This window comes from Giraffa tippelskirchi, chromosome 7, assembly GCF_054371585.1.
Source record: "Giraffa tippelskirchi isolate mGirTip1 chromosome 7, T2T-mGirTip1v1.2.pri, whole genome shotgun sequence".
Classification (NCBI taxonomy): domain Eukaryota; kingdom Metazoa; phylum Chordata; class Mammalia; order Artiodactyla; family Giraffidae; genus Giraffa; species Giraffa tippelskirchi.
The window spans coordinates 114486809-114512100 of record NC_137281.1 but is presented as its reverse complement, the minus strand read 5'-3'; the positions used below and the strand labels follow the sequence as shown (position 1 = coordinate 114512100).

The 25292-nt window shown below is 42.2% G+C and overlaps 1 protein-coding gene and 1 long non-coding RNA gene across 4 annotated transcripts in view; one reads left to right on the top strand and one right to left on the bottom strand.

Annotated features, from left to right (window-relative positions):
- LOC145513511 (uncharacterized) overlaps positions 1–13272 on the bottom strand; it is a 35691-nt gene extending 22419 nt beyond the window's left edge. Inside the window, exons 1-2 of one of the 2 annotated variants that reach the window (XR_014059454.1) lie at positions 12357–13272; positions 735–881 (exon numbers count right to left, since the gene is read on the bottom strand). This is a non-coding gene — a long non-coding RNA (uncharacterized LOC145513511). The remainder of the gene's footprint in view (positions 1–734; positions 882–12356) is intronic. The other variant, XR_014059455.1, reaches the window with a different exon arrangement.
- POLR2M (RNA polymerase II subunit M) lies at positions 12692–19608 on the top strand. Of its 2 annotated transcripts, none has more exons than XM_081510092.1 (4): positions 12692–12925; positions 15138–15311; positions 17994–18198; positions 19227–19608. In XM_081510092.1, exons 1-4 carry the CDS (start codon positions 12813–12815, stop codon positions 19371–19373), a joined length of 639 nt encoding a protein of 212 aa, XP_081366218.1. In that variant the 5' UTR covers positions 12692–12812; the 3' UTR covers positions 19374–19608. The 2 variants fall into 2 exon arrangements, with proteins under 2 accessions (XP_081366218.1, XP_081366217.1); XM_081510091.1 differs by having other exon boundaries at positions 14664–15311.
- The last annotated feature ends 5684 nt before the right edge of the window (positions 19609–25292 follow it).

Below are 25292 nucleotides of genomic sequence, written 5' to 3'. Positions count from 1 at the left end.
TCTCATTCCAATCCTTCCATACTTTCTTAAACACACCCCCACACACAGACCATTTATTGTTTTAGAATACACAGGACTCTACGGAAGCAGAATCATGGCACTCAGGAACGCAGGCTCTTGAGACTATCTCAGCTTAGTCACAAGTGTGTGCCTTGAGCAAGTCACAGAACCTCTTTGAGCCCCCGTAAAATGGGATCAGTGACAGTTCTTTCCCAACGGTCACTGTGTGCAGATGAAATGAGTTAATACCGGTGGGGTTCTAAGAATAGTGCAGGGAGCATAGTAAGCACTTGGAAAGTGTTACCTATGGTCGATAACCACACTTCACTTACACACTACAGCATTCTATATGGGTACAGATGTATATAGAGCTACACTGATGTTTCTGACAGCTAGTTGGGTTCTACTTTATTGGTGTACTGTGGTTTACTTGCCCTATCCCCAGCTGTTGGAATTTTGGAATTGTCTTTACTCTTTTTAAAGCAATCCTCTGATAAGTTCCTAGAAGAAGGATCACTGGGTCACGAGTTAGGCACATTTCAGTCTTTCAGTGCATGTGGTCCAATGTGGCCTCTGGAGATTTGAGTCCACTGAAACTCTCACCAACAGAACGAGAATATTCTTTCCCTACCCCTTTGCCAACACTGGGAATGAGAAATGAAGGCATATATAAAGTTGGTAGCTTTAGGCAGGCCCGCACCCCTCCCCACAAAAACAGACAGTGCAGAAAGTACCTTCAGGATATGGCCTGTGGATACCTGAGCTCTGGACTGTGCAGGTGTGAGCTGCAGGCGTGCAGGCATCCCCATGGTCCAGAGTGTGCAGGGCAGCTGACAGGAAACAGGACTGGGCTTACTCAGGAGCTGGCATCCTCCAGGATCCTGGAATCAGAGAACGCCTGCCACTTAGTGAGTCAGAAGCTAGAGTCGGCCATCATGACAAAAGATTCACCACATGTCTGATAGGAGGTTTGAGTCTGGGTGTCATGTGCCCCAGGGAGTTCTTTTTAGGGCTAGCTGGGGAGAGAATCGGAGAAGGCAATGGCACCCCACTCCAATACTCTTGCCTGGAAAATCCCAAGGACGGAGGAGCCTGGTGGGCTACAGTCCATGGGGTCACTAAGAGTTGGACACGACTGAGCGACTTCACTTTCACTTTTCACTTTCATGCATTGGAGAAGGAAATGGCAACCCACTCCAGTGTTCTTGCCTGGAGAATCCCAGGGACGGGGGAGCCTGGTGGGCTGCTGTCTATGGGGTCGCACAGAGTAGGACACGACTGAAGTGACTTAGCAGCAGGGGAGAGAATGTTTGGGAAGTGTTTGGAGCTTGGTGATGTGACATGGTCTCCCCAATAGAGGGCGCACCAACCAAGACATCCCCAGCTGGTCCAAGTGCATCTGTCTACTGTGGGCACCCTCTTTCTCCCCAGTAAATGCCATCAGCCTGCTCCAGGATTCCCTTCTGTCCTGCTTCAGGCCACATCAGACCGTAGTGCTCTCCTGGACATCCAGACTCAGAGGCCCAGTTCAGTTCAACCAGCACACGCCAGGTGCTGGGGAGACATGGATGTGTACCCTCAAGACCTTCATCCTTTCCAAAATTGTTCCCAGTGAGTCTGTCTCCTCCCGATCTTTGCTTTCTCTGAATCCCAGGGGTATTTGTTTCCATCCTATCTTTTCTACTCTCACATCTGATGACAGACCATTACGTCCAGGACAGAGGGGTCTGGCGTGCTGCTGTCCATGGGGTCACAAAGAGTTTGACACAACTCAGAGACTGAACAACCACCACCATCCAGGTAAGCTCCTTGGGGGCAGTTTCCTATAAAGGAGGAGACAACATTCCACACCTCAACAAGCATGGAGAAATCTATAAATGAAAAGTATCCAGAAAGAGCCTTGGCTAGAGAAAGTAAAGGAGACTAAGAGTTACCGACGTAGGCATAGCATGCAACCACTCCAATCTTCATAGCAATTCTGTGTACAAAATGTCACTTCCACCGTTTTGTAGGTAAAGAAATGGAAAGTCAAAGAGAGATGAAAATTGACCGAAACCACCAGACCTATCTGACTTCAGAACAGGGGTGGGAAGGCTGGAGGTGGTATTGTCGCTAAATTGCAATAGTTCCATGGGTGGCTCTCAGGTGCGCTGCTCCCATGAGCAGCTCTGCCCAGGAAGGAAATGGAACTGCACCCCGAAGAAGCTGGCTGAGCTGATCATGTGAAACAGCACAGAAGTTTCCAGAGACATGCCTACAATCAACACCAACACTGACCCCTGCTATTAGTTCTAGTCATTACTGTAAAGGAGGTGTTGTACCATGAGTATCTGCAGACCCAAGGATTTCCTCTTATTGGACACATATTACAGACTTAATGAATAATGCTTACGTGTGAGTAGGACTGTGTAGAAGGAAAGCAGGGCAAAAAAAAGTATGTCAGGATAAACCGGATTAAATAAACCATAGACTCCTTTCTCTTATATGCAAATTTGAGAATAACTCACTGGACTTGGTCAGAAGAGGACAAGCCCCAAAGTAAGACTGGAGATGAGTTTCTGGAAAGAGACCAGTGGGAGACTGTTGCTAAATCTGGAGGTAATTTGTTAGGCAGGATTAGATTGCTAATACATGGTGTGAAGTATAAATCAAAGAAGTTTTTGCATATGGATGTCCAATGAATTGTTTCAGCACCGTTTGTTGAAAAGACTATGCATTTTCCACTGAATTGCCTTTGTACCATTGTGGAAAATCAACTGGTCATACTGGTGCATAGGTCTATTTCTGTACAGTCTGTTATGATGATCTAGTTGCCTGTCTTAACACCAGTCCCACACTGTCTTGATTACTGTAGCTTTATCTTAAGCCTTGAAGTCAGGTAGTATGGGCTTTTCGACTCTGTTCTTTTTCAAAGTTGTTTTGGCTAGTCTAGGTCCTTTGCATTTCCATATGAGTTTTACTCTCTGTCAGTTTCTACCTATGGGCTGTTAGGATTCTGACTGACATTGCACTGAGTAGATGGGGCTTCCCTGGTAGCTCAGTGGTAAAGAATCTGCCTGCAGTGCAGAAGCCACAGGAAACATGGGTTTGATCCCTGGGTCAGGAAGATACCCTGGAATATGGCAGAGTACGGCAACCCACTCCAGTATTCTTGCCTGGAGAATCCTATGGACAGAGGAGCCTCGTGGGCTACAGTTGACAGGATCGCAAAGAGTCAGACACAACTGAAGTGTCTTAGCACGCATGTACACACTGAATGGACAGATCGTCAAGGAGAAAACCAAGACCCCCTGTTGATTATCAGGCCAGCTTGGAGCTGGTGAGACTAGGTGAGTTCCATGCTGGTGCTGCTTCTGTCTTCTTCAGTTGGGAAGGTAATAAGTAAAAACTTTCATGGAATTCTGAACAAGATATTATAAGAAACATTAATTTGTGCCCAGGGCCATAAAAGTGATGTAATTTGAATGCAATAAAATATAAATAAATGGCAAACAGTTCTTGGGGGTTTTCTCTCAATTTTTCAACACATACTTTCGAGGTTTAACATAGAGCATTTACAGCATTCACCTTCCTGAACTGGGGTGGGAGGGGGGTTGAGAAATAATTAGTAGGCAATTTTTTGGCCCTGGGACTTCTCTTGTAAATGTTTTCTTTGGCAGCCATACTCTTGAGAACAGGAAGTTACTCTCTTGTTACAGATTTAAGACTTTTCTGAGCCAAATAACAGAAAGCTGGATTAGTTCTGAAATGAAGGGGGAAAAAAACAACTCTTGGCTCTTGCTGGAGATTAATGACATTTTGCAAATATTTTAATTCTCCCCTTTCCTCTTAACTTGCCACCTCCTAAACAAAGCACATTCAGCCTGAAAAATCTTAACTGGTCATTTTGTGGTCCAACCCTAAAATAATATATCTTTATGGTACCCACAAATTTATTTAAACAAAATTTTTGATGGGCTGGGGGAAGGAAATAAATGCTGTCTCAAGTTGACCTTTTCTGTCACAAAATCCCAAAACAGAATTTAAAATAGAAAATGCAGTTGTAAAGATGCTACAGTATCATAAAGATTTATCATTTTCTTTGACCCTTTAAAATGTATTTTGCTATAGATAAAAATGATAAATCAAGCTTTGTAAACAAAGCCTATATATTGTTAGAGATGCTTGCAAACAACTTCTTAGCAATTGTCCAAAATAACAAAACAAGCAAACTGGTTTCCCCCAGAAAAGACTAAGTTCTTGTGAATTAATATCCACTTTATACATTTGATTCTAGGAAAAACAAACAAACAAACACCCAACAACTTGCAATGGCAATGAAGTTTACAACCTGTGGGGACATTAACTACAAAATCAGGGATCTTAATTCCCTGACCAGGGACTCAACCTGTGTACCCTGCAGTGGAAGCGCAGAGTCCAAACCACTGAACTGCCAAGGAATTTCCTGTAGGAATTCTTAAAACACAGATGATCTTTAGGAAAACAGATTTAGAAGTGAAGAACACCTTCCTATAACAAGTGATCTCTAGGAAGTGATCTACTAGTGATCTAGGGAGTTTCCATGGTATTACAGTCATCCCTCAGTATCAAAAGTGGGGGAATTGGTTCCAGGCTCTCTGTTCCCACAGATAACAAAATCCACACATGCTCAAGCCCTTATATAAAATGGTGTAGTATTTGCATAAACTTATCCTCTCATATAATTTAAATGATCAAGATTATTTATAATACCTAATATAATATAAATGCTTTTTAAATAGTTGCCAGTACACAGGCATATTCAAGTTTTGCTTTTTTGGAACTTTCCAGGATTTTTTTTCCTTTTTCTTTTTCTGAGTATTTTGGTTCCATGGTGGTGGCGGTTTAGTTGCTTAGTTGTGTCTGACTTTTTGCGACCCCATGAACTGTAGTCTACCAGGCTCCTCTGTCCATGAGATTTTCCAGGCAAGAATATTGGAGTGGGTCGCCATTTCCTTCTCCAAGGGATCTTTCCAATCCAGGGATTGAACCCGTGGCTCCTGCATCTCCTTCACTGCAGGCAGATTCTTTACCACTGAGCCACCAGAGAAGCCCCATTTTTGGCTCTGAGGTTTGATGAATCTGTGGATGTGGAACCCACATATATGGAGGACTGACTGTAATTGCAGCCTCTCAAAAAAGAAAAGGCCTAAAACTTCATTTATACTTATGTTTTCACACACCAAACTCAAATGTCCTGGTGCCCGGGAAGTTTGGATCAAGGTGGCAAGGGTCTGTGGTAGGATAATGGCGGTGAGCAGCTGGTGGTGGGGAGGGGCAGGGAGGATGCTCACCAGGATCACTAGTACACGTCCATATTAAAGTCACTCAAATTCATAATTTTGAAAAACTCTGTGCTGCCAAACAAACTCATCTGTATACTACATGTATGCTAAGCTGCTTCAGTCATGTCTGACTCTGGGACCCTATGGCTCCTCTGTCCATGGGATTCTCCAGGCAAGACTACTGGAGTGAACTGCCATGCCCTCCTCTAGGGGATCTTCCCGAACTAGGGATCAAACTTGCATCCTTTATGTCTCCTACACTGGCAGGCAGGCAGGCAGGTTCTTTACCACTAGCGCCACCTGGGAAGCTCCATCTGTAGATGCGATGTGGCCAAAACCACACAATTTGCAACCTTTTATTTACATTTTCTAATGTTTTTCTTTCTGTGCATTATAAAGAAAAAACTTATTCCTTTAAACCACTTTTTTTCTCTAGTCAGCATGAAGTGATGTTCCTCCCACATCATTCATTATAAGTTTGTCTGTCTTCTGCTATTTTGACAACTTCAGGGTTTTTTTTTTAACCTTATAAACAATCTTAAATTACTCAGAGCTGTCATCTATTAGATATAAAAATTAAATTAAGCCCAAGAATTCTAGGTGATAGAAAACATGATCCAGTCCCATAAGATATGGGCAACCACGGGAGTCCAGCAAAGGCTGATAAAACCCTAAATTTCATCAATGTTGGATGACTATTTATTTAAAGGGAGCTACCTGCTTCCTGGTTTCCTGCATACCAAATATTTCTTTTCAACATTTATGAGCTTAAATAGATGCAGATGTTGCCAAAGAATGTATTATAACATCCATCATCCTAGAATCCTATAATTTAAGCACTGAAAGGCACCTTGGAGTTCATCTGGTTCGATACCCTCATTTTAAATGGGAGAAAACTGAGGCCTAGGAAAATTAACTGGATACAAAGTTGGTGGTACACAGATCCTCTCTTCCCAAAATCATAGTTGTGGATCAACAAATTTCACCGCTATCCCTTCACTTCACTTCTCTGATCTGGATCACCTTTACTGTCCATATACTATGCTTGACTATTCTCTCCTCCAAATTTTGGAGAAACTCAGGGAGGACCTTTTCCCCTTGGTCATTCTCCCGATTCTATGCTATGTGGGCCTCCCTTCTTCCTTTTCTCCTATTCCCCCTTGCTGAAACTTTTCGGAGCGGTATTCTTCTTTATGCAAGACAGAAAATTAAAGGTGACCAGACACTTGATTCTGGCCAGGGTCTCACGAGAGGAGAGAGGTGGATAGTTTTTTCTAAATCCATTTTGCTGCTGATCATTGGTTTCTTTGTTTCATGGCCTCCAATGTACATTGGATTCCAAAGAGTGAGACATAAACGGCGTGCTGGCACTGAAGTAGAGACCTGGTTCTTCTTTCCCTCCACTAAAGGCACAACTCTCAAGTCCCTCTCCTATGACACTTGGAAGAAAATTATTAAATCTCACTCTTTAGTGACTTTGCAAGTTATCTTCCTTAAATAATGCACTGGATGTTTTACCAAGAATCTTAGGTGACAAGACCCACTTAAGTATAGAAGGATCTGCCCTTCAACACAGAATCTGAACCAATTCTAACCAAAGTTTGGTTTTAACATCCTTGCTTTTTGCCTACCCTGCATATTCTCCAAATTGTGAAAAGGTGGTCTTCTGCAGTCTTTCTGCCACCTCAACTCTCTGTTGTAAAACTTTTTCTGGTCTACTCTTCCTCTCCAATGCCTCAAAATTCTATTTTCTCCCTTTCTCTTCTAACAAAGCCCACTTTTTAGTGTAGAGCATCACCTCAGCTAGCCTTCTGTGAGAAAGCCATTTGGAACAAATTCACACTCAAGTGTAAATGACTGATAGGCCATAACCCTTCTAGAAATATCTACTGTCTCAAAGGAAGATCCCTGTTAACCTAGTGATTTTCTTATCGGTGGAATTTTAGCCAATCCATCAAAGGGAAGTGAAGTAAGTCAGGAGAGGGGAAGTGAAGTAAGTCAGACCTGGACAAAGAGAACAGAGTTCTGGTTGCCAGAGGTGGGGGGCTGGGGTGAGGGGGAGTGGGTGGGTGGAGTGGGATTAGCAGATGCAAACTAGTTTATATAGGATGGATAAACAATAAGGTTCTACTGTACAGCACAGGGAACTATATTAAAGATCCTGTGATAAACCATAATGAAAAAGAATATAGAAAAGTATATATATGCATAACTGAATCACTTTGCTGTACAGCAGAAATTAACACAACACTGTTAATTATCCTTCAATAAAATGTAAGTAAAAAAAAAAAAAGTCTTTCTCCTAATGGAAGAGGAGGGGCCTCAGCTACAACGTCTGTATATTCTATAACACATATCAGCACATGCTTTTTTTTTTTTCCAGATGAATTCAAGGGTGGTTTAATATTTAAAAATTAATAAAAATTTACCATACTGAAAGAATATAGGAGTAAAATCATATGATTATCTCAACATAATTTTTTTGCAGTTTTAAACTTTTTATTTTGTATTGGGGTATAGCTAATAAACAATGTTGTGACAGTTTCAGGTGGAGAGCAAAGGGACTCAGCCATACATATACATGTATCCATTCTTCCCCAAACTCCCCTTCTATCCAGGCTGTCACATACATTGAGCAGAGTTCCATGTGCTATACAGGTCCTTGTTGGTTATCCATTTTAAATATAGCAGTGAATACCTGCTTTCTTTCAAGGAGTTTTTTTTTTTTTTCTGGTTTATGAGGTTATTCATATGCAAAATCATACAAGGACTTCCCTGGTGGTCTAGTGCTTAAGAATCCACCTGCCAATGCAGAGACACCGGTTCAATCCCTGGTCTGGGAAGATTCCACATGCCACGGGGTAGCCAAGCCCATGTACCACAACTATGGAAGCCTGAGTGCCTACAGCCTGTGCTGGGCAACAAGAGAAGTCACCAATGAGACTAGAAGTCACTCATGCAGTGCAATTAGAGAAAATCTGCTTGCCTCAAGGAAGACCCAGTGTAGCCAAAAAGACAAACAAATAAATAAACAAACAAGTGTTTTTTTAAGATGAGCAAAGGATCTGAATAGACATAAAAATAAAATTCAGAGAGGTGTTATTTAATCACCATCAGTCACATATGTAACCAATAATCTTCATTAATGTTGCTAATTACAAAGTAAAATCACCTGGAACTTTAGCGTATGAATAATTTTTTTTTTCCCTGAATTATCTCTTTCCATGCTAACAGAAATATCATAAAACACTGTGGTGGCCTGAAATGAGAAATTTGTCACCAAACAACACTCAACCGTGTGAAAGTCTGAAGAGAAAAGTGTTCTTTTCCTTTGACTTGAACCTTATTTGGCTGGGATTTTCTCACCAGAGTCTTCCTATTTTTTTTCCATGGGCAACTGCCCCCTTGATTAATCCCATTTCCCTCAGTCTTAGTTTTTCCAAGCAGCTGAGCAAACAAAAGATGGAGGCAGCCATTTTAACGTGCTTCCTCCCTCAAGCCCTCTGGGATGGGCCGTCTGTTCATCCTGTTCATAAACCAACGGCCTGAATGTGCTTGGAGAAAGCAGCAAGGATCTTCTGTCAGGATTAATTTTAATAGTTCCACAGTCTGTCACTGGGGAACCACAGTCCTGGAAAATGGCTTTGAATAACTATTTGCCGATAAAGAGAGAGATATGAGCTGAAAATTTAGTTCCTTGTTTCAAACAGTTTGGATAACTCATGTAAGACTTTACCTGTAGTGTGGAGTGCATGCACTTTACAGCCTAAACTCTTGGGTAGCTGAGGAAAACTTTTTGTTGCAAAGGTTTTGCAAAGTGAAATGCAAAGGGGGGAAACGTGACATTCTATAGAAGTATAAAAATTTTAGAACTGGAATGGAGATGAATTTGTGGGTGAATTCCTCATTATAAAGCTTCCTATGAAACTTTCTATTTCTGATATCTGTGGAGAGAAACTGACTCCCCTTATTGGCCCTTCCAGTTTTTTGTCTCCCTACCAGTTTCTTCCTCTTTCCTTTTTTCACTCTGTTTTTCTCACACCCAACTGCCTGTTCCTTCCCTTACTTTCTCTTCCCTAACTGGTGAGGCTGCTGTCAGTTATCTGTTAAGTTCTGTGCTGAGGGACAGACAGATGAGGCAGCTAGCAAGACTGACCCATCACGGGACTTCCCTGGTGGTTCAGTGGCTAAGACTCTGCTCTCCTAATGCAGGGGCCCTGAGTTTGAGCCCTGGTCAGGTTACTAGATTTTCCTAACAGATTGATGCTACTGGGCTTTGTATTTGGAGAAGGCAATGGCAACCCACTCCAGTATTCTTGCCTGGAGAATCCCAGGGACGGTGGAGCCTGGTGGGCTGCCGTCTATGGGGTCGCACAGAGTCGGACACAACTGAAGCGACTTAGCAGCAGCAGCAGCAGCAGCAGGGCTTTGTATTAGTCAGGGGTCAAGACTGAAGGCAAAAGAAGAGGGTGGCAGAGGATGAAACAGATAGCATTACCAACTCAATGGAGACGAATTTGAGCAAACTCGGGGAGATAGTGAAAGACAGGGAAGCCTGGCGTGCTGCAGTCCACGGGGTCTCAAAGAGTCAGACACGATTTAGCAACTGAACAACATTAGTCAGGGGTCATCACAGAAAAAGATCCAGCAGGGTGTGTGTGTTTGTGTATCAGCCATTATCAGAGAGAGATTCATTTTAAGGAACTGGCTCAGGTAATTATCACTGCAGGGTAGACCATCAAGTTAGAGAACCAGGAACTTACAGTTCAAGTATGGAGGCTGTCTGCTAGCAAAATTCCTGTTGGAGGGGTGGTGGTCAATCTTTGTTCTCTAAAGGGCTTCAGCTGATTGATGATGCCCACGCACATTTTGGGGGGTGATTGGATTTACTCAAAGTCCAATGATTTGAATGTTAATCTCAGCCAAAAAATAACTTCACTGAAACATGTAGAATAATGTTTGACAAATTTATTCACTTACGGGGCTTCCCTGATGACTCATGGTGAAGAATCTACCTGCCCACGCAGGAAACATGGGTTTGATTCCTGATCTGGGAAGATCCCAATGCTGTGGAGCAACTAAGCCCACACACCACAACTTTTGAGTCTGGGCTCTAGAACCACAGCTACTGAGCCCATGTGTCACAATTACTGAACGCTGCGAGCCCTAGAGCCCAAGTTTGGCAACAAGAGAAGCCACTGCAATGAGAAGCCCACACACTTCAACTAGAGAGTAGCCCCTGCTCACAGCAACTACAGAAAAGCCTGAGCGGCAAAGACCCAGTACAGCCAAAAATAAATACATAAATAAATAAAAATTAAAAAAAAAAATCTCTTCACTTGCTAAGCCTCTTGGTTACTGATTAAAGAACTAGATAGCTGGTGCACCCGTTGTGAGGAATTCAGATTTGTATTATAGTAACTTGAAATCCTAAACTATGTTGTGTAAAAGATTCTATCCCATACCACTGAGAATATTTTCACAAAAATTATGGTCAACGTTTATATTAAAAGCTTAAGATCTGCAATATACAGAAGGGTATTTCATTAAGAAGGTGACTATGAGGGCAAGACAGGGAAAAAAATTATGAGAGAGGGAGATTCTATCAATTAGTATCTGCTACCTGCCGTAGGGGAGACAGAAAAGCACAAATACAGCTCCTAGATAGAATTCCCTGACTTCACAGTTTGCTAGAAATCACCATGCACAACATACCTGGAGAAGCACGGTACGTTCAGAGAGCAATTAGGGTTGGAATAATCTAGGAAAGCTCAGGAAGGAGGTGAGACTTGAACTGTCTTATAATGGGCTAGGGGGAAAGGGACAGCCTTCCACAAAAGGAAAACAGCTGGGGGCAAAATTCTGAGGCTTGAGAGAAAGCATCCTTGCTTGGAGGGTGCCTGTGGCCCAGGTCCGAAGAAAGGGTTTACTATCACCGGGGTGGGGGGGGTGCGGGTGAGGAGGTGGGGAGGGAATAAAGGCCTTCAGGTCCAGTCCAGGAACAGAGGGAGAAGGCTAGAGTGAGGAAGGCCTTGGGGGAGCTTGCCACAGGACAGATACCTGACAAGGGCCTTACTTAAGTAGTTCTCATTTAGAGAGATATGGAGCAGGTTACTGAAATCCTTGTTTCAAAGCAGAGTTTATGTTGAGACTTTTGATATGTTAAACTGATCAGAATGGACTAGATTGCAAGGATACAGACACCGTTTCAGCTGTACTTCCTGAAGTAGCCTCATATTTTATCTAGAGCTTCCCTCTGATTGGGAGGGAACTGTTTGTTTGTTACAGCATCTTACAAAGGACTAGCAAATGTAAATTTTCCATATCAAAGAAGGGAGAGACTGGGGTTGGAGGTTATAGGGTCTTTCAAACCTCACAGCTGATGTCTGTTATGACTATAGCATGTTTCCTACTTTTTTCTTTGGGATCCAGCTCTCTTATCTGAACTATAGAGAAGAGTTAGGTGTTACACTGAAGAGTTAGCAGTTACACTGCTTTCCTCAACAGCCTAAAAAACTTTCTTACTCTTTGGAAGATTTTGAATTGGGGTGGCAGAAAGACCACCCGGGCGTTTGTGCCTAAAACCTGATGTTCTCACTTACTAGTTTTGTGTCCTGGGAAAACTTCAGTTTTTGTGCCTTTGTTTTTCTAAAGGCAAAACGGGTAATTGTGAAAAAGAGATTCTCCATTGGCTTGTGCAGCACCTCCCACTATCATCACCTCTTGTGGGCCTTTGAAATCGTGTGTGTGTTGGGGAGATGCATTTTGTATTGTTAGGAGGACTCAGGAATGCCAAACCAACTAGTGGGCAGAAACCCAGACATCAAATAGACGCCAAATATCTTGCAATACCTGAGGCAGTCCTGCAAAGGAGGAAAAGTCTTGTTTCAAATGCCACAGAGCCGCCTTAAGAAACGCTGATGGTTTTGAATGACCCTTCCAACATTAATGTTTGAGGTCTTCACTAAACCCAGAACTAGGAGGGCCACGCCACAGGCCAGGGCTTCACATGCGGGTACATACCCCAACTTCACTAATGGTTAACCAACTCACCACTCATGTTTCCACGTGTCCTTCACTTCTTGGTTATTCCTTCCTTGGTGCCCATAGCCGTCTTATGTTCTACCATTTGTTACTTGATTAATGTCTGCTCTCCTCCCGCACTCAGTAGACTCCTTAAGAGCAGGGCCCCAGGAACTCACTTTTTCTGAATACTTAAGCCGAGACCCAAGGCACAGGTGAGCAACACGTTACTAGAAAGCGCGCCCCGCCGGCGCGTGACGTCACCCCGCTATTCCCGCCCCGGCCGCCACTCCCTCAACTCTGTCCGTGTTTGTTTCCGGCGTTTCAATAAAGCTCGATTCGGCTAGAAGAAGACCTGTTCTTCCGGGAAAATGGCGACTCCCGCTCGTTCGCCGGAGTCCCCGCCGGCCGCGGATCTGGCGCCAGCTGCGGCGGCTGCCGAGGACGCCGAGTGTCCACCGCCTCGCCAGCCTCAGCCCCCGCAGAATGTCCTCGCTGCCCCGCGGCTTCGAGCCCCAAACTCCCGAGGACTTGGGGCAGCGGAGTTTGGCGGAGCTACGGGAAATGTTGAAGCGCCAGGAGAGACTTTTGCGCAACGTGTAAGCTTGGGTCCCGCGAAGTCACCGCAGGATTCCTCGGGTTCGGCACCCTGGGACGCGCCCCTCCCCGCCCCCATCCCGATCTCTTTCCTGGAAGGTCACCTCGTCTTAGGTCCTTTCCAGGCCCGCGGGCTAGTGGCCGGCCTACAGTCACAGAGCCACCGCGTACAGCCAGGCGCCGGGCGCCTGTGTTTCTGGCTCCCCAGCGTTTCGGCTCCCCATCAGCTCCTCGCTGATTTTATTTACTCAGTGCCTGTGTCGGCCCTCCAAGGGGAGGGTTTGTATCCCAAATCCTTTCGCTCCGTTTCCCCCAAATATGCCCCAAACACCTAGTCAGTTTCATCTCTAGATCCTTTTTTTTTTTTTTTACAGGAACTATAGGAAATGGGAAGAGTAGGGTAAAAGAGTGGCTTATTAGGCAAAGTAAGCTGGATTCACACTTGGCTGTTAGACTTAATGGATTTTAGCAGAGGATCGGTGTAACAAAAATGATTTTTTAGGAAGCTTATTTTAGCAGGTTGGTGCAGGATAGTTTGAAGGAATAAGAGGCAGAAGAGACTAGGAGGTATTTTCAGAGAAGTTCCCCAATAAGGGGATTGTAAGAAAGTGAACTAGAAGGGTAGCTGTGGGATTGGGGAGACTAGATCAGGCTTAGGATCATTTGAATATATGGTTGACAGAGATGGCTGAAGTTTTCAACCTGTATGGAGCACCATTAATAAAAGTAGGAAAGCTAGAGGAGGGTAATAGTCTGAGATTGATTTTACTTACTGGAGCTGAGTTAATGGAAGTTAATTATATTTGATTAAAAGCTGGAGAAGTGATCAGTGAGGCTGGAGAGAGAAGAGAACGTTGGGAAAATACAGACATCTCAACTGGGAGGAATGTTAATAAAATTGGGAGGAATGTTAATAGAATTGGGAGAATAAATGTAGTGTCATAAAGAATAGAAGGTGTGAGCTGTAACCTTCCCTCCACATTTATTGTATGGCTAAAGAAAAGGAAATCAGAAAAGGAACTTTTGCCACTTAGCCAAAGTGGCAAATGATTACTTGGGGACTTCCTGGTAGAGACAACTGTTTTGACTGTGAGAATGAGTGAGTTAACTTTTCAGTCTCAGGACCACTTTAACTCTGAAGACTTACTGAACATCTTGAAGAGCTCTTGTTGTATGTGTGTTATATTGACTGATAGTTAATCATTGTCTTAGGAGTTATAAGTGAGAATCTTTAAAAGACAAGAATACAAAAACACACACATTCTATTAGCCATCAGAACAGTGCTATCATTCATATCATGTGGCCTCTGGAAAACTCCCCGGTACTCATGGTAAGAAAATGAGAGTGAAAATGACAAACAGTACCTTAGTTATTATAAAAAATAGTTTTGACCTTGCAGATCCATCCACCTCCCCTCACCAGGAAAGCCTTGGAAATCACACTTTTAAAAACTGATTTGGGGGATGTCTTATATTAATATCATGCTTAAAATACTTTTGCAGAAATTCTAATTGTTAATAGATGAGACAAACGAGACATAGTCCCTATTCATCCTGTAGTCCCTTGTTTTGAGGGGTATTTGGGTAATGATTCTCTTATTGCATCCTGTTTTGGGGCAGCTGGGAATCAGTTTTTTGAATTAAAGGTCGATTTTTCTCCCTTTGAGACTACTACTTTGTAAAGCTCAAGTTTAAAAACCCGGCTCTATGTAACTTATACCTATTCTTTTCCTTTTGTAGAAAATTCATTTGCAAATTGCCCGACAAAGGTAAAAAGATCTCAGATGCTGTCGCCAAACTGAAAGCTGCCATTGCAGAACGTGAAGAAGTTAGAAGAAGAAGTGAACTCTTTTATCCTGTTAGCTTAGACTGTAAGGAGAGGCAAAAAGCGATTGCAGTTGTTGATGGGGACACAGATAAGGCCCAGAATTCTGACCAGATACTTGATACTTCATCACCCATTCCTAGCTGTTCCTCTGTAGCTTACATCACATCATCTCAGACAACCTCACGACAACAGGGACTGGCACATCTGACTCGCGGAGGTGATGCTGAGGCAACTGAGGCTGAACACACAGTGAGCGAGCACCCAGCTTCTAGCAGCGGAGCCCCAGCACCTTCTTCATCTGAAGCTAGTGAGGGTCTCCCTCAGCATTGTGCCTTAGGTCAAGTGGAGGATCATCCTGGCAGCTCAGACAACCTGTTCATTGATAGATTACAAAGGATCACAATTGCGGACCCCACTGAACACCACTCAGAAGGAAACCAGAGTCCTGAGAACTTGGCCGGCCTCTGGAGTGGGCTGCAGAAGAAGCCTCATTACATGGAAGTGCTGGAAATGCGAGCCAAAAATCCCATGCCCCCGCCACATAAATTTAAAACCAATGTGTAAGTACCATCAGAGACAGGCTTGTCACAGGAGCATGATACTTGTTAAACTCCAAAAACTGGGAGACTGCTTTAAGTTCAGTGGACTTGGTGTGAGAACTGCTTGTACTTGGGAATGAGCATATTGTAGAAGCAGTAAAACTAACATGGCTGGAGTGGAGGATTCCTGCTGGAAAATGCTTTCTTTTTTTAGCCAAGTAATTGAAAAGGTTTTCAGTAGCAGATGGAGCATTAAATTTCGGGATACTTAGGCAAAATTTTATATAAAACATAGAATTAGAGATTTTATTATAATTTTTTCCAGAACCATATTCTTGTATATAGCTCCTCCTCTAACTAGACTGTAAGCTAAGAGGAAAACAATTGTAGGAGCTGACGGCTCTTCTCAGTAAAAAGTATTTGTGTGCTCACTGTATGTAAGCAGTAGGTGCTGTGACGACACGAGAGTAAAGATTCTTTTCCTCATAGAGTTTAGGATCTAGATAAGGATTCGAGGCTTACACACTTGGAAGAACATTAAAATATATAATCATTTCAGGAGGAAGGGAGCTGAGAAAGGGTTAAAAAAGCAAAACAAATTTGGGCAGGAGGGGCAAGTGAACTGTACTTCTAAGTTCCTTGTCATAGTTTTGTTCCTGAGATCTTCAGAAAAAATCTCTTCAAAAAGAGTATTATTTACTTATGTGCAGTTACAACACTCAAATCAGGGAGTAGTTTTATAAGACATTAATATCAGATACAGGGAGCTTCCCTGGTGACTCGGTGGTGAAGAATCCACCTGCCAATGCAGGAGACGCAGGTTCGGTCCCTGGGCAGGAAGATCCCCTAAAGAAGGAAATGGCAATCCATTCCAGTATTCTTATCTGGGAAATCTCATGAACAGAGGAGCCTGGTAGGCTATGGTCCTCCTGGTTGCAAAGCGTCTGACACAACTTAGCAACTAAACAACAACAACAGATACAAAGTTTAACCACTACTGCTTTTCTTTGAAAAACTGAAAGCTTGTAGTTACAAGTACCTAAACCGATTTTTTTTTATTATTATAGAGACTTTAAAGTTGAATCATGTCTCACTGTTCATTTTTTGAAACCTCAAAGCTATTTGTTTTGCATAGAAAACCAGAATTAAGTTTTAGTTAGGAATAAAAAGTAATCTTTGATTAAGTAATTACTCATCTTGTGTGTGGTGAAGTATCTTTCCTCACTTCTAGGGAGGCAGAAAACCAGAAGCATCATCTAGTCAATACATACAACAGAGAATACACTGACCCTGATTCTGTATTGTGGTCCTTCAGCTGGAAGTGGGAGGAGAGGAAGGGAATATCCGTGAAGGTTCCCACGGGAAGTTTGTGAGCCAGAGAGACAGAGGTGCACTCATCAGAAGAGTCTGGGCTTTGGGGAGCCAGGCAGTAGACAGTTGGAAGTGGCGGGGGATGCATGTGTCCCTTGGCCGCCTCTTGCATGCTCTTCTGGCTCTTCTGATGCGGGAGGCTGCCTCATCTCTTGTAGCCCTAGTCTACCCAGAACTTCAGATTTGCAGAGTCAGTTACCTATGAAACCCAGCCACATGGGGGTGATCTGTGCACCTAAGGTTTGTCCTGTAGAAAGTAGAACTCACTTCCCAGACTATGTCCCATATTCCCTAAGCCAGTAGTGCCACCACCTTCTTTCTTCCCCTCTTTCCATCTCTGCCAGCCATGGGACCTCACAGTGTATTTCCTGGACCTTCGTCTCTAATCACCCTTATGTTCATCCTTTCTCCTGTCAAAGTGAAGATGCTCATCACTGTCCTGGCCCGTAGTTGTGGTCTGTCCTGGCCTAGTCTTAACTCTACCAGTCCATCCTGTCCACTGCTGCCAGAGTGCAGTTTGTAGAATACAAACCTGAACCTGTTATGTAGACTAAAAGTCTTCCACGTTGGCCTGCACCCAGCCTGCTGCCCCAGCCTTTTCTGTACTCTCCAGCTCCCATGCTTCCTGTGAGCTGCAGCCCTGTCAGTCCTTCCTCTCTAGTGAAATGCCATCAGAGATCCTATCATTTACATGCTGAATCCTTATTATTCCAAGACTCCTCAGATTGCACTCTTTTTGAAGTGTTTCTGCCAGCCATCCTGTCTCCCATTACAACAGGCCATTCCCTTGTCTGTGTTCCAGTAGGCCTGTGCTATAGTACCCGTGATATTACATTACACTGAAACTGTTTACAAGTTTAATTCCCTCTGCTAGACAGTAAGCCCCTTTACGGATGTTTTTGAATGAGAATAGGCTTCAGCTCAAGTATAAGCTTTTGGGGGGCTTCCCAGGTGGCTCAGTAAAGAATCTGCCTGCCAATGCAGGAGACATGGGAGATGAGGGTTTGATCCCTGGGTGGGGAAGAGCCCCTGGAGGAGGAAATGACAACCTACTCTAGTATTTGAAGAGAGGGGGGAAAGGCAGTGAGTCTAGCTTCTGTTAGAGGAATGCGTTGTCAAATTACTCTCCAAAAAAGGTGCCAATTTAAATATTTGTTTTTGAGGTAAATATATTTTAAAAGAACGTTTTATCTATGCATGTAAATAGTGGTAAAGGCCTTACTGTTACCTTTGTAGAACAGTTAGCTGCCAAGGTTAAAGGCCACTTTTGTTGAATGCTGCAAAATGTGTGTCTGTGAAAAGGTGGTGTAACATATGGGTTGCTTCCTCCAGATTACCTGCACAGCCATGTGATGCATCGAGTGCTTGTCAGAGGAGAGGGTCTCCCGTCTCCTCAGAGGAGAGGCGGCACAGGGACAGGAAGCATCTTGATGACATCACAGCAGCCCGACTTCTGCCCCTGCACCACCTGCCGACACAGCTGCTCTCCATAGAGGAGTCGCTGGCACTTCAGAGACAGCAGAAACAGAGTTACGAGGTATTTACAGCATGGCTTGTTCCTGTCTGCATGTTGGATGCTGCTTACATGAGTCAGAATTTACTTTAGGCCTTCAGTTTTCACAAAAGCTAGGTTGGCATGGATTTCCAAGGCACCCGTTTTTAAAAGCCAGTTTTCATCTTCTCAGTTCATTCAAGTTACTGCCTAGTTGTAACTAAGTATTGAGGAATTGTTTCTTACCTTGTTTGACCCTAAATGCCTGTCTGAAGTTATTTTTAGGTTGAATTAAACCATTCAGTTTGGAGTTGGTTTCCTTGGCAGAGCAGTAATAATTCCACTTCGGTCCCACCTACCTGTACTACCTGTGGCCTGAAGGAGGGACATAAATGAGTTCGAGTGGTTTGGGGGCAGCCTGAGAAAAGTGAGCCAGATGAGGAATGAGCATTGTGGCTTGCCAGTCAGTCAGTGACACTGTCACTGGGCGTCTGCAAGCACATTGCCACTGTCTAAGATTTACTTAGGCTTTTCATTGCATAGTAATTTTCATGGGAGTTAATTTGGAGAGGGATAATCAGTTTTTAGTATTCTTTGATTTTTCACTGTGGCACTGAAATGTCACTCTCAAGCCTAGAAGCCATGATCTAATCTAGGAAAGAAGACTTTTCCAGTTGGAAGGTCAGGATAGCATTGCTGGTTTTTGACATTTGATGGCTCAAATTGTTCTTCAGGTTGTCTATGCACATGCCCACATGCTTGAAAATATTTTCCTGTGTATAACTGTTGGCAGTGCCAAGCTGATTCTTCAGTTTCTCTGATAGAAGTTGGATATTTCAGTGCACATTGTTTATCAATGGAAGTCTGTCATCACCTCTGTAGCAGGCTGGTAGCCTTCTCCAGCCCTTCCCTGTGATGTCTGTGCCTATTCTCTCAGAGGGCAGTAGAGAACCCAGAAATAAAGGAGCATGCCATTCCAGTGAAACCGGTTCTGTTCCAGTGACTTCCCACTGAAAAATTGTAGGGAATAGGTATGAGTGTCTAACTTTTTGCATCATTTTTTTGTCTTAAAGGAGATGCAAGCCAAGCTCGCAGCACAGAAGCTAGCTGAAAGACTAAATATTAAAATGCAGAGCTATAATCCAGAAGGGGAGTCTTCAAGGAAATACCGAGAAGTAAGGGATGAAGATGATGATCAGTCCTCCGAGGATGAATCCTGAAGATGGGCGTTCAGATCATCTCCTAAATCTCTGCCTGTTGAGATCTCATTATCTTACATCAGACTGCCTAACAAGTATCAAGACCAGTGTCTGACATTGTTGAGAGAAAGAATTTTGTAAAGTTACACTAAGGAAACTATAAAAATAGCCCACTTTCAGATGATAACTTTCATGTGCTTGAAAAGTTAATATTTGAATATTGTGTTTAATGACACTATATTAAATTTTGGCAGTATGTCCTGTGTTGGTCTGATATTTTAGTATATAGTAAGCACATTTTTTTCTCTAAGCCAAATGAAAGCAGGTGATTAAACTGCTTTTTTCTTTATACTTACCTCTACCAAATACGTTAATTACATGTCTTAGTGAATTATTTAGTTGTCCCAGGCATCACCTAAAATGAATTTTGAAGATATAATTCCCTCTTTTTTTGAATAACAAAGGGAGAAGTCTAGAGAATTTTGTGCATGTTTGCACAGGAGCTATTACAGTATTGGACGTTAAATACCAAGGAAGACACTCATGGAAAATGCTTAAATATTTCTTTCTGTCTTCCCTTAGGAAATATGTTTTCTTTCTTCTGATAAGGAATATGTAGTACTTTTAGTTAATTCTAGAGGGTGGGTGGTCTTTCTGGATGACCAGATTTGCCTGGTCATGGAGTAACATGAGGAACAGGAAAAGTCTTAAGGTGATTGATGTTTGTGAAGGGAATAGCTGTTGGTGGTGGTTTAGTCGCTCAGTTGTGTCTGACTTTTTGCGACCCCATGGACTGTAGCCTGCCATTGTCCTCTGCCCATGGGATTTTCCAGGCAAGATTACTGGAGTGGGTTGCCATTTCCTTCTCCAGGGGATCCTTCTGACCCAGGGATTGAACCCGTGGCTCCTGCATCTCCTGCATTGCAGATTCTTTACTGCTGAGCTACTGGAGAAGCCCTATCTATTGGTTGGCTTGGCCTGACTTGACTTCATTGTTCTAGCAGATGATAGGTTCAGTTTGATAAGAGAACCAAAAAAATTTCCGAAGCTACAATTGGTTTGTTATCAATATATATTGCTTTTTTCCCCTCCCAAAAGAGACTTTTGTAGGCTAAAGAAACCTCAATTTCATGTATAATTTCAAAGGATTATATGGTTGTCTCCAGAGAAATGAACACATGTTATCAAAGTTTTGTCTAACATGTTGGTGCCTTTAAGCAGTGTTGAAAGAATAGAATATTAGTTAGAGCAACCTGAAAACGCTAATGGTGATGTTTTACTGCTGCTTAATTAAATGTAACTTAACTTTGAAGGAGGCTTTTCACATAGGAAATTTGAATTAGAATACATTTAGGCAGATATAGGTGTAGTAGGAAGGGCTCAGTTCTGTTTCACGTCCTTTCGGGAGTAACCACTGCTTAATCACCCTTTTGCTTTCCTCCCCTCAAAAAGCAAATGTAGGAATATCCTGGACAGTTTCATTATTTTTAGTTTTTAAAACTAACTATAAATGATTTCATTCATAACAGTTAGAACTGGACATGGAACAACAGACTGGTTCCAAACAGGAAAAGGAGTACGTCAAGGCTGTATATTGTCACCCTGCTTATTTAACTTATATGCAGAGTGCATCATGAGAAATGCTGGGCTGGAAGAAACACAAGCTGGAATCAAGATTGCCGGGAGAAATATCAATAACCTCAGATATGCAGATGACACCGCCCTTATGGAAGAAAGTGAAGAAGAACTAAAGAGCCTCTTGATGAAAGTGAAAGAGGAGAGTGAAAAAGTTGGCTTAAAGTTCAACGTTCTGAAAACTAAGATCATGGCATCTGGTCCCATCACTTCATGGGAAATAGATAGGGAAACAGTGGAAACAGTGTCAGACTTTATGTTTTTGGGCTCCAAAATCACTGCTGATGGTGATTGCAGCCATCAAATTAAAAGACGCTTACTGCTTGGAAGGAAGGTTATGGCCAACCTAGATAGCATATTTAAAAGCCGAGACATTACTTTGCCAACAAAAGTCCATCTAGTCAAGGCTATGGTTTTTCCAGTGGTCGTGTATGGATGTGAGAGTTGGACGGTGAAGAAAGCTGAGCACCAAGAATTGATGCTTTTGAACTGTGGTGTTGGAGAAGACTCTTGAGAGTCCCTTGCACTGCAAAGAGATCCAATCAATCCATCCTAAAAGAGATCGATCCTGGGTGTTCATTGGAAGGTCTGATGTTGAAGCTGAAACTCCAATACTTTGGCCACCTCATGCAAAGAGTTGACTCATTGGAAAAGACCCTAATGCTTGGTAGGATTGGGGGCAGGAGGAGAAGGGGACGACAGGATGAGATGGTTGGATGGCATCACTGACTCGATGGACATGGGTTTGGGTAGACTCCGGGAGTTGGTGATGGACAGAGAGGCCTGGCGTGCTGCAATTCATGGGGTCGCAGAGAGTCGGACACGACTGAGCGACTGAACTGAACTGAACTGAAATGATTTCACATCCTAAAGTTATTTGATGCTCCTTCTTTATTAAAATAGTCATTCAGTTATGTCCAACTCTTTGTGACCCCGAGGACTGTAGCCCGCCAGGCTCCTCTGTCCATGAAATTTTCCAGGCAAGAATACTTGTGAGGGTTGCCATTTCCTTCTCCAGGGGATATTTCCAACCCAGGGATCGAACCTGGGTCTCCTACATTGCAGGCAGATTCTTTACTGTCTGAGGCACCAGAATAAATAGACGTTATTCCTGGAAAGCCTGATCATGGGCGGACTCCCATGCACATACATGCAGTCCCCTGTAATCCTACCACCCAGAGAAGGCCTCTGTTAACATTTGGGTACAAGGACATATGCATACTTTTCTATGCATAGCTATACATTTATATTTTCAATAAAGCAGTCGTATGCTGGTTAACAGTCTGCTCTGTATACTGTAAACATTTCCACATACTAAATATTTCACAATTTAGATAGCTGCAGAATATTCCATTTTATGGGTGTGCCGTAACTTTTAACATCAATTTGTGTTACAATTTGTTCATTATAATGCAAATTGAAATGATACAATCAACATCTTATGTCACATCTGCAAAAAAGTGACTTATTTCCAAATGGTACCTTTCTAGAAGGAATTGCTAGATGAAAGTAAATTTTTGAGACTTGATATTCATCACTCCTCACAAAGGCTGTTTGCCTTAACGTTCCCACTAGCAATATATTAAACTTCTAGAATTGCAAGTTGCTATTCAAAATATTTGCCAATATTTACAGAAAAGGGCTTCCTTTAAAATGTGTTTGATTATAAATGAAGATTTGAGAGTCTTGTCATGTTTATTGACCATTTTCATTCATTGTTTTGAGCATCGCTTATTCATATCTTTCCTATAGTCTCTTGGCAAGTTTTCCAATTTTAGTGGTTTATAAGTTACTTTATGAATTAAGATGTCCATTTTGTCATGTGTTATTACTGTTTTCAGCATGTGACTTGCCTCCTAATATAGTTGGCGGTGTTTCTGTGTAGAAGTTGTTCTCTTAGAGTCTGCCTTTTGCAGGTGTGCTGTGTGTATGTGTGTGTGCTCAGCTGTGTCCAGCTCTTTGTGACTCCATGAACTGCAGCCCGCCAGGCTGCTCCACCCCTGGAATTTCCCAGGCAAGAATACTGGAGTGGGTTGCCATTTCCTTCTCCAGGGGATTTTCCTGACCCAGGGTTCGGACCGGAGTCTCATGTCTCTTGCGTTGGTGGGTGGATTCTGTACCACTAGTGCCACCTGGGAAGCCCATGCAGGTGTGCTAGGGCATGCTTTCCCTACCCCAAGGATGGGTACAGATTTATCCTTATTTTCTTTTAGTACTTTAAAAAATTTCACTTTTATACTTAGCTTTAATTCAGAAGGAAATTTTTAATCCATCTCATTTGGGAATATTGTATGAGGTGAGATTTAGTTTTTTTAAAAATCTGCACTATACTGGTATAGAATATTAAATTCCTGTGTGTCTTTTGTGTCTTGGACCTGGGCCTTCTAGTTTTTCCACACTATTTAAATAAGTATGGTTCTAGTCAGTGGTATGTTTGGTAGTATGAGTTCTCCCTCATTCTTTTAAATTTTGTGAAATATGCAAAAAGTACATAAAACAGGTGTGCAGTTTAATAGATGAAGCAAACAGCTATGTAATCACAAACCAGAGGCAAAAAAGCCACTGCCAGCACTCCAGAATCTCCCTGTGGGTTCCTTCCAGTCTCTCCTTTGTCCCCCTGAGGAAACTACTAGCCTGACTTTATGGCAATACTTCTCTTTTAAAAAATGGTTTTACTTGTTATGTGTACAACAGTATTGTTTGTTTTCCCTACTTTTGACTTAAAAAACTGGAATCACACTGTGTTGTGTCTAGTGCCTTTCACTAAACACTTCCACAAAGCACATTGTATGTCAGTGTGATTTACTCATTTTCATTACTGTGTGATATGCCATTTCATTAGTACCACTTTATTTTACTGAGATGGGCACCTCTATGATGTTTTCAGTTCAGGGCTATTACAAGCAATGCTGCAATGAGCATGTTTGTGCACGTAAACATTTCTGTAGGGCATTTACCTAGGAGTTTAAATTCTGGATTATGAGACAGGTATATCTTTAACATTTAATATCCTTCCCCTCATCCCTCACTGTGTAGGAGAGTTCCAGGTCAACACTTGATGTTGCCAGACTTTAATTTTAGCGTGTGATGTTTTTATAGAGACATTCACTGTGCTTTTATTTTCCATTTCTCTAATTAGAAACAGCCTTTGAGCATCTTCCACATGTTTACTGGTCACTGGATTTCTTCTTTTGAAAAGTGCCCATTCAAAACCTGTCTCTGTTGTGTGTGTGTCAGCCATCTTACTCATTGATTTGTATACATTCTTCGTACTAGTGGTTATTGAGTTTGTTGTAAATATCCTCTCCTCTGATTATTTTTCATTCTCTTCATGGTTTTTTGATGAATAAAAATTTTTCATTTTAATGACAAATATATTCATCTTTTATGTTTAGTGTCCTTTGTATCTTTTTTAAAGGAATGTTTTCCTACCGTAAAGTCATGAAAATACTATCTTTTAAAATCCTTCATTTAAATAATGCTTTTAAATTTTGCCTTCCTTACTATGTTATGTTTGACTTCCTGTGGGAGGTACCCGTGACTGTGTGAGGAAGGGTCCTTCTGTGTAGCCGCTGGTCTGACACGGTGCAGTGTCCTTCTGCCATGCAGTAAGCACCAGTCTATGCCAAGCATAGAGTATATTTCTGTGATCTTCTCTGGGTCCTCTCCATTTCTCCAGTCCATTAATGTGTTTGTGCTAATATTATGCCACTTTATTTGTGATAGCTTTATGATAAGGCTGGTGTAAAGCCTGTCATCCTATTCGGGAGTGGCTTGACTGTTTTGGGGCCTTTGCATTTTAAAATTTATTTATTTGGCAAGAGAAACAAAGCAACTTATTTCCTTGTTTCTTTTTGTAATTATTACCAAAATATAATTTACAATTAGATCATTTTTAAATTTAAATAAATTTTAGAATCAGCTTGCCATGTTACATAAAAGGAAGCAACACAGTGCAAATCTCGCTGGTAGTACAAATCTCCATTCATTTTCAAAAAATGCTTGATATTCTGATATTTTCATTTCTGTATTTTGAGACTCAGGAGATCTGAACCTTTGCCATTCATAAACTAAATCACTCTTTCAACTAGGTCATTACTTTCAGTCTATACAAGTTAAATAGAAAATTCACAAGACTTTTTTATAGTGTGAATACCTAAAGTATTGTGTAGTTTTGATTGAGTTAGCAAGAAAGAATTTTTTAAAAGATATCAAAGTTGGGTTTAAATCAGGAAAAATTAAGTGAGTCTGTAGTCATGAACTCTTACCTTCGATTTTCAAGAGATTATGTTAAGAGAAGAAAGT

Excerpts from the sequence above, each read along its gene's own strand:
- POLR2M (XM_081510091.1), top strand. The coding sequence starts at position 12,813 with ATGTCCTCGCTGCCCCGCGGCTTCGAGCCCCAAACTCCCGAGGACTTG. Across the intron at positions 15,312-17,993 it reads CATAAATTTAAAACCAATGT|ATTACCTGCACAGCCATGTG; the intron begins GTAAGTACCATC and ends TGCTTCCTCCAG. Across the intron at positions 18,199-19,226 it reads AGCAGAAACAGAGTTACGAG|GAGATGCAAGCCAAGCTCGC; the intron begins GTATTTACAGCA and ends TTTGTCTTAAAG.